Genomic DNA, 10,168 nt, shown 5'->3' with positions numbered 1-10,168 from the left:
TTTATTAAACCAAACAAAAAAAAAAGCATAGGTTGTATCAAATAACGGAATATAATTTGGCGTCAACCAACCTTGGAAGTCTCATTCTAAAACGATTGTTTTGTTTCTTTTATTTTGCATAAAATGTTTTTTTTATTTCTGAAAGAAGAGGCAAGTGTCTTTTAATAAGAAAAAAAATACAAAACTGAGTTTGTTTTATTCTATTTGATTATTTTAATATTGAATTGTATCATTGTTGAATTTTTTTTATACGTATGATATATTTTGTTTTCGTACATTTTAATGAGAAATTTATACGAAAGTTATTTATAAATTTCTTATCGCATTTAATGATTTAAAATATTCAGTTAAAGTTTTCATTCTCACGTAGAATTTGATTTTTGTTCTAAGAATAATTATTTTGGTTAAAATAATTTTTATGTTTTGAATTTGTGAACTTGTAGGAAAGTATATATTATATCTAGTGTACACAAAGTATTGATTTAAAATGTTCATAAGTGTTAAGGTTTGTTATATAAGGTTTATTATATAACAAATCGATAACTGAATATTACAAAGTATTCTCAGTATTTTGAGGTTGTTAATTTCGTTTTGAGGTTGTCAAAAATAGACATTTTCTATAGATTTGTGAATGATGTTCATTTATGTGTTTCTTTTAAGAAATTATTGGAATATTAATTAGGAAGTAGTCAATTTTTTTCGTTAATTTTTTTTATGATTGAGAATTATTAAATTTAATCCATGGCATTTTTGGGAAAGGGTAAAAAGGAGGATTTGATAACGTTGGCCACCGAATTAGAAATTGATGTGGATCCAAGTATGAAAATTATAACACTAAAAAACAAAATAACACAAAATGACACATATGATGAAGCGTTTGCCAGAGAAATGTTTTTCTCAATTGTGGAAGAGAGGAAAAGGAAGGAAGAAATTGAGGAACAGCGAAGGAAGGAAGAAATTGAGGAACAGCGAAGGAAGGAAGAAATTGAGGAACAGCGAAGGAAGGACGAAATCGAAGCTCAGCAGAAAAGAGAACAAATGGAATTTGAGTTGAAAAAACTTGAAATTGAATCCCGTACTCAACTAACTCAAACTTCATCGCCCAATGGAAACGGACAACATAACGTTGACTTAATTAAGCTCATTCCTAAATTCAAGTTAAGGGATGATGATATCGTGATTTATTTATCTTTATTTGAAAGACAGGCTAAAAGAACAGGGATTGATTCTAAAGACTGGGTGTCATGTTTATTAACTTTATTGCCTTCTGAAATCATTCAACTAATTGGTAGAGAATCTGAAGAAAAATTTGAAGACTACGAATACATTAAGGCCATCTTATTAAAGAGATTTAAATTGAATCCTGAAAGTTTTAGAAAAAAGTTTGTGATGCACCAGAAAAGCACTGAAAATCGTGGAGGGATTTTTGTTATGAAATCACGAATTATTTCGAAGAGTGGATTGATGGACTTGAAATCAAAGACTTTGCCAGTTTAAAAAATCTCATTATCACTGATCAACTTAAGAAAAAGGTACCTCATGAAGTAAGAGACCACCTTCTTGATGAGTGGGCAAATTTCGTTTCTCCAACCAAATTAGCGGATAAGCTTGACGAATATGACAGTGTACGTAATGATTCAAGGAAAACAACTGGAACTCCCTCAAAAGACAAAACTAATGAAAAGTGGCGACCTCGTTCTCCACCTTCAGAAAGAAATTCAAGAAACAAATTCTACAAACAGGGCTCCTCAAGCGCATAGTGAAGAAGCAAGAGTGATGAACTACAGAGGTCGTTTTCCAAACTATCTTGTTATACTTGTGGAAGAGAAGGCCATACATCCAGATTTTGCCTTAAAAATCGGCAACCTAGAAACACTCCTACAAATGCCCAAAACAATCTAATCCAATCGTCACCACTCCCTTTAGAAAAAGAAAAACCAGAAGTGCTAACTGCCAAGATCTCTATTCCTGTCTCAAAATCCGTGGATATATCTGGAAACATAGATGATTTAAAACTCGTCAGAGTTAAATGCGGAAACGTCGTTCTAAATGGCATTGTAGACACAGGAGCCCAGATATCGGTAGTCCGCGAGAAGTTAGTCGCCGACATACCTTGTGAAGGAGAAAGTAAAATAGAGATATCTTCTGCTTTCGGAGAAAGCGAAGTCACTCCACTGAAAATTTTCCAAATGAAAATAAATGACGAACTTCATGGTAGTGTACCTATCACCTGTGCTGTTTCAAAGAAGCTGGTAACCGATTTGCTGCTAAGTTCTTCAGCTTATGAGGTACTGTGTGAAAATATTGAGCTTTGTCACAGTAATCTTCAATGGAATACCTCTTCAGAGGGGGAAGACTCTAGCGACGAACCATCACAATTGAAAGAAAATACTTCAAATTGTGCTGTCATTACCCAAATTTCACAAAAAGACATTAAGAATGCAAGAATGGAAAATGACACTAAATTGGATTTTAAGACTCTTCAAGAACAAGATGAGAGTCTAGCAAAATGCTTTGAATGGGCGAAAAGGAACAAAAATGCTTATACAGTTCAAAACGAAATTCTACTTCACTCGGAGAATATTTGTGGCGAAAACATCAAACAAGTTGTGTTACCCTTAGAGAAAAGAACAGAAGTTCTGAGAATGGCTCATGAAATTCCTCTTGCTGGTCACCTCGGTGAGAAAAAGACAACTCAACGAATTAAATATTCATTCTTCTGGCCTACTATCAAACAAGACGTTAAGAAGTTCTGTGAAAGCTGCAAGGAATGTCAATTGAAGAGAACAATCACATATAAAGATAGAATTCCAATCCAACCTATCGTCAGACCAGAAAAACCCTTTGAAGTATGGAGTGTTGATTGCATTGGACCGTTAGAACCACCATCCAGAAGAGGTCATCGGTTTGTGATATGTGCAATTGATTTATGCACTAGATGGGCAGAAGCCATCCCTGTTAGAGAAATAAGTGCAAAGACCACATGCAACGTCCTGATGAAGATTTTTTCTCAAACCGGATTTCCGAAAATGATTTGTTCCGATCAGGGAACTAATTTCACAGCCAAACTCACCCGATCTTTTGAAGACTTACTTGGCGTATGTCCCAGATTTTCCACTCCCGGACACCCCGAGAGTATGGGTGCTGTCGAACGATGGAATAGGACTTTAAAAGAAATGATGAATAAAAATATCCAGGAACATGGAAGAAATTGGGACCTACACCTTCCCTATCTTCTGTTTGCCTACAGGGAAGTGCCACATAGCACCACTGGTTTGTCTCCCTTCCAGATGGTGTATGGGAGACTGCCACCGGGACCTTTATCCTTATTGAAAGAGATCTGGACAGGCGAACGTAGCGTTCCAGTCACTGCATCCCGCTCAATTGAAACTTACCTACATGATCTTATCGGAAAAATAAGAAAAGCTCATGACATTGCAGCTGAAAACTCCAAAATCTCTCAAGACGGATACACATCAAGATACAACTTACGGTCTAAGGATAAGACTTTGAATGTTGGGGACAAAGTCCTCGTGCTAATTCCATCGTCATCTCACAAATTGCTCAGTACTTGGCAAGGACCAGCTACTGTAATCGAACTTACCAGACCTCACTCTGCCAAAGTCGAAATGGAAAACGGGAGTATAAGGGAACTCCACATAAATAAATTAAGGCCTTATATTGTTCGAGTGGATCATATTGGTATCATTTTCGACCAAGATGAAGACTTTGGAGATATCCACTATGCACCAGCGGATCTTATGGACAAATCTACTGAAGACTTATGGACCCACTTGCAAAATATGAAAGGTGACCTAAAATATTACCAGCGAAAGGAACTATTCAATGTGTTAAAATCATACACCGATGTTTTTAGTAGCAAACCAGGTCAAGCCCATGTCGATGGTCATGACATAAAAGTTACAGCAGACTGCAGTCCGAAGAGATTAAAACCCTATCGTGTCCCCATTTCGCTACAAGACGAAGTTGATCGCCAAGTTAAAGAATTACTAGAATGGGATCTAATAGAGCCCAGTGACAGTGAATGGGCACATCCTGTGGTATGCGTTGCAAAAAAGGATGGTAGCGTTAGACTGTGCATTGACTTTAGACTTCTGAATAGCTTCACAGTTCCTGACGCATATCCAATGAAGATCGCAAAAGACCTACTTTTTGAAATAGGTAAAGCCCACTTTATAACAGTAATCGATTTAACGAAAGGGTACTGGCAAATCCCGATGAAGGAAAGCGCCAAACCATATACAGCATTTGTCACTCATGCTGGCCATTACCAATGGAAGGTCCTTCCGTTCGGTTTAAAGAATGCTGGAAGTACCTTTCAGAAATCCATGGATAAAGTACTAGCTCGCCATAGACGCTACTGTCGCTCATTTATTGATGATGTGGCGATATTTTCTAGATCCTGGGATGAACATCTCTACCACATCGACCAGGTGGTTCAAACTCTGCGAAGTGTTGGTCTAACCGCAAATCTAGAAAAGTGTGATTTCGGAAAGAGTCACGTGAAGTTCTTAGGTCATATAATAGGTTCTGGCACTCACTCTCCAGATCCTGAAAAAGTAGAAGTCATCCAAAATTTGTCTAAGCCTACCACCAAAAAGGAAGTTAGAAGTCTGTTAGGGCTGGTGAGCTATTATAGAGAATATATCCAAAAATTTTCTGAAATAGTTCTACCTTTAACGAACCTTACTAAAAAGAATGTTCCGAATAATATTTCACGGGACTCGAAAGCAGAAGCATCCTTCAACAAACTTAAAGAAGAGCTGATTAAAATGCCATCACTACATACTCCAGACATCGATAAACCCTTTCAACTCTATACTGATGCGTCTGCGTTTGCAATTGGAGCATGTTTAGCTCAAAATAATGAACAAGGGAAAGAGATGCCCATCGCATTTTTTAGCAAAAAACTGAATCCTTGCCAACAACGATGGTCAACCATTGAGAGGGAAGCGTTTTGTGTCATCGAAGCGTTGAAAAAGTTTGATACTTGGATTTTCGGTGCCAAGGTACAAATTGTATCAGACCATAATCCCCTTACTTACCTGACCCGAAGTACCCTTCATGGGGCTAAACTCTCTCGGTGGGCCTTAGCCTTACAACGCTACAATATGACTTTAACATACCGTAAGGGCAGTTCACATGGAAATGCCGACGCATTATCAAGGTTAACAGTTAATTCCTAAAGAAATCATGTATATATATTTGTCTTAAACTCGGAACAAAATTTAAATGTCAGGGTTGTTTAAAAGAAAAAAAAAGTGTTTTTTTTTACATTGATAACGTGTAAAAGGAGAAAAAAAAATAATAATTTTTTTTGTAATATTTTGAATTGTTTATATTTATGTTTTTATTTATCATAAGGAATATAGTTTTTTTTTATATACTTATATATATATATATTTATGATTTTTGGGAGCTGCATATTTTGGAGCTCTCACTTGAATTTCATCACCTGAATAGAAGCTGTGTTGCTGTTTTTTTTTTTTTTGTTTATTGTATTTTTCAGGTTTCTCTCTCTCTCTCAGCAGCATTGTCTCTAAGGTGACGAATGTGCTTCCTTTGGGGGGACTTGTAAGAATCGTCGACAATAGATGGCGCTGCGAGATAAAAAAAAAACTTAAGAAAAAAAAAGAAGCTGGGGGCTGTTCTCTAGCTTGGTGGGAGAAGACTGGAATGTTCTATGATGGAGCGCGAAGTTTCATTGATTATGTGATTAATTACTATTATTTTCTATATACTTCATGTTTGTGCCGTGGCATAAGAATGCATCTAAATAAAATCGTTTATGCCAAGAAAGGTTTATGGTGAAATCATTTCACATTGAAAAATCTGAAAAAGAACCTGCGAAATATTACTCACTTCATTCACCGTAAAATGCATTCGGGTATCAAACTAAATATATTGTAAGCTATATCTGAAACTCACAATTCTATGCTGCTTAATTAAAATGAATCATCTAATTTAAAACATTAAGTAACAGGTGGATTAAGTAAGATTACGAATCACATGCATCAGAATAAAAATTTTTAGAACGCTTTAATCAAATGAATTCATAGTAATATTGAAAGCAAGACTCACAAACGAGTATTTAGTAAATAAATTCCAGATAAAAAAATCAAAATCAAAATAGATTTAATTTAATAAAACTTAATGAAGAAATTTGAAACCCATTAGTGAAAGAAAAGTAACATTAAAATAGCAGTAAAGAATCTTTGGATTATTGAAATGACACAATTCCTTTGCATTCCTTTACAAATACCAAAAAAATTTCACTTCATTAACCCCTCATTCACCATAAAATGCAATTGGGTTTCAAACTAAATGTATTGTAAGCTATTTCTGAAAAACACAATTCCATGTTATTTAATTTAAAGGAATCTAATTTTAGACATTAAGTAACAGTTGAATTAAGTTAGATTTAGAATCAGATGCGTCAGAATAAAAGTTAAAACATCATGTCAGTTATTATATTTAATGTTTGATATTTGCGCCAATTGTTTCAGTTTAAAGGGGAAATAATTCAACTTATGAGGTACGAAAGCTATTAAATCTTCTCGACTTTGCACAATAAAAACGTTTAATTGTAATAAAATTAATTTGAAAAATAATGTTAAAGATAAGGCACTTTTAAATTAACCTTTTTAATTAAAAATAATACAACTTTATTGAATTCAACACATAATAAATTGAATTAATAAATTTAACACATTAAAATGCAATAGTTATTATTAAAATGCATTTTATCAAAAATTCGGAAATTGTGCAGTATAATTTTTTTAAATATATTTAAATTTATATTTTTGTATACTCTGAAACTATTATTTATATTTCTTTGATTTAATTTAAATGCATGCATATTTCTACTAACACATATATGCAATTTAAATAAAGACTTTTTTTCCCTAATTTAAAGGAGTTATTTAGTTCTGTTGTATACAGAATGTTTGGTAATTTTAGAATTCATGTCAAAATTACTCTCTTTAGGAATGGAAATTAATAGAAAGCTATAAAAAAAATGCTATCATTCTCTTTAAAATAAAATGGAGGAAAGTTATTTTAGGAAATCAAAACCAGTTTGATTTAGGGTAATAAAACCCTGTATTTGTTTATCCTCCTTATTTTTTAGTTTATATACTTAAATAATTTTAAAGCAAAGGTGTAGCATATCCATATCAGACAACTTTAAAATTGGCATTCCATCTGTATCAAATCATTGGTCGATGTTCGTGCGAATCTGTTAAACTAGTAAATACTAACTAGTTTTAACATTTAAAGCATTTGTATATCTCATTGCTAATAATTTTCAATTAGAACACATTTAACAAAAATCTCTTTTCATAGATCATGAACGGTACTGCATAAAAAGTAATTCAGTGATGTAATATTTTTTTAAAATAAACTCTAAAATCACTTAAACGTTTAATATGAAAAGAATTCAATTGAAATACAATCACACAAAAAAAATATTGACAGAGACAATAAGCAAAATGACTCTCACCAATCAAGCTAAAAAGCATGAGGAAGAAATACATTTTAAGAAATACATTTACATTTTCAGAAGTAAAACTCTCACTTTTGACAATTCATCTATCCTTGAGCAGTATTTCGTTGATTTTAAGAATAATTTCATCACGAAGTCAAGTGATTTGTGACAAAACACGAACTCTCAAATATATGACGAAAATTTCTCAACTCGAAACTTCACCGTAACGCATTGTTGGGGATTGTTAACAAGATTGGCGAAACTGGAATAAAAACTAAAGATTCGAAGATAATGTGATGGCATGTAAAGTGATCCAGAAGTTATATCAAGAGGATCCGGGGTTTGAATCCCGCTTTGGGCAAAGACCCATTTGTTCCTGTTACGCTGTGCTACCTATATGGTGCCCATGATAAATGAATTATTAGAAAAGTTAAATATATTAGGCAGTAAAGTTTTTTTTTCTCGAGGAATGACAAATGTTATAATGAAATCATATCTTGAACAGTTCATTATACCTCAAATTTTAACTGAAATACTAAGACAATCAGTAATTTCAATTTCATTGTAACTAACATTGTCACTCAACTATTAATGTAAGATTCTTTATAATTAATGAAAAAAATTAACAATGAAATATAGTTTTATAAAATGCGATAAAATGTGATAGAGGTGATAATTTTATTAAGAAACCTTACAGCATTTGAGAAAATCCATTTATTCAGTTTAAATTTACTTAATGCGTGGTGACAAGAACTATAATTTTGAAGACCCGATTCTGTAAACGGCACTGTAAACCGCAACAATAGGAACGGAACAATTAGGAAATGAATGATTTAAAAAGCGTAAAATTCACTATAAAATTAGCTTTAAGTATAGGTAAAACAAAATAAATTCACAAATTTATGGTTACTGATTCAAATTTTTTATAATATGCCCTAAATTTTGAACCCCGTACTAAAATCATTGAATACAGAAATAGTTACGGGAAAGCTGCAAATTTAAGCCGAGCATGAATATTTGAGGTTAACACTCCCCCAGATAAGCTGTAGTCTCCATTTCGAATTCCCAGAGGGAAAGAAACAAAAGTGGGGAAAACTTACATTTACGCATCATTTATCATTTTTTATACATATATATATATATATATATATATATGTATATATATATATATATATATATATATATATATATATATATATATATATATATATATATATATATATATATATATATATATATATATATATATATATATATATATATATATATATATATATATATATATATATATATATATATATATATATATATATATATATATATATATATATATATTTGATTAACACAAGCATTTTTGTGAAAATTTATTTCTCAATTTTAGAAATAATATTAAATTTATGTTTAATTTATTACTATTTTTATTAAATAATAATAAATTGAACATCATAAATTCATCATTTCAAGCTCTAACTTAAAAAGCAACCCTTTATTCTTCATTCATCTAATGGAAAAAACAAATCATAATTATAACCAGAAATGTTTATTTAAAAAGCTCATTAAGACGATCTAATTATCCCCGACTTATTTGTTGTGAAAGTTTCACACCGTAAGTTATTATTTATACAGAAGTTTCGAAAGAATTTTATATGAAGTCGATAAATTTAACAGACTTTTATAGTCGCTTAAGGGCTGATGGAACTCTTAGAATAATATGTATTTAATTTATCAGAAAATAAGCAGAGTTTTATTTCAGAATTTAATTTCGTTCTACTTCTTAAAATAATTAAAATTTTAATAAAAGAATTTTATTTTATTAAAAATTGCTTGTTCTGAAAAATATAATTTTTATTAAAATATTATATTTGCATTTGAGATATAATAATCATTTTACACATGCATTTCAAATGTTAAAATTGATAGTTATTAAGTATTTCATATTTTTAGAAAATAAAAACAAGAAAACAAAACAAGTAAAACGACTGAAATGACAGGGAGGTACAAAGAAGACAAAGCAATCTAGTGTGAATAAAAAAGACTTTTGAATTTATAATGCACGCAGAATGAAATAATTTACTGAAAAGCAAACTGAAATTTTTGAGTCGCTAGAAGTTATTACACCTAATGAATGAAATAAGGATAAAATATTAAAAGAAATTTTTAAACTAAAGACTATCTCTATTAACTAAAACTAAACAATAGCTTTTCGTACAAAAATACAAAAAACACAAAACTCTGATACAAAAATCTACAAAAAAAAATCAAAATCTGACTAACAAAATCTGATGCACCTTAATTTTTTCAGTAATAATTACAGTAAAATCAGTGCACTCTAATTAAATAAATATTAATGTAAATACTGCTTAATATTTTACAGTACAAAAGGATTTTACGGTAAAATTAATCTTACAGATGATACTCCCAAAATGCTGGTACTTTATAGAGTAATTTGATCCGCAATCTATTACAGTGTATAAATACGTGTTCGAAAATCACAAAAAAAGAATAAATTTAATTTAATGTTATCTAAATTAATTTTGTTTCATTTATGGTTTTCGATGCATTATATGTTATCTAAATTAATTTTGTTTCATTATGGTTTTGATTCTTGTTTAAAAATCTTAACTAATGATATTATTTTCATTTTAAAAGATAAGGTAACAT

At 31.2% G+C, this 10,168-nt stretch overlaps 1 protein-coding gene across 1 annotated transcript; it reads left to right on the top strand.

Moving 5' to 3' along the window:
- The first annotated feature begins 1,617 nt into the window (after positions 1-1,617).
- LOC147802530 (uncharacterized) lies at positions 1,618-5,207 on the top strand. Its single transcript, XM_087152754.1, has 2 exons — positions 1,618-1,861; positions 1,927-5,207. The coding sequence occupies exons 1-2, from the start codon at positions 1,618-1,620 to the stop codon at positions 5,205-5,207; spliced, it is 3,525 nt and encodes a 1,174-aa protein (XP_087008880.1).
- The last annotated feature ends 4,961 nt before the right edge of the window (positions 5,208-10,168 follow it).

This window comes from Parasteatoda tepidariorum, chromosome 10, assembly GCF_982258835.1.
Source record: "Parasteatoda tepidariorum strain Cologne lab strain chromosome 10, Ptep-v5.0, whole genome shotgun sequence".
NCBI classification, from domain to species: Eukaryota; Metazoa; Arthropoda; class Arachnida; order Araneae; family Theridiidae; genus Parasteatoda; species Parasteatoda tepidariorum.
This window is presented reverse-complemented; position numbering and strand designations above follow the sequence as displayed.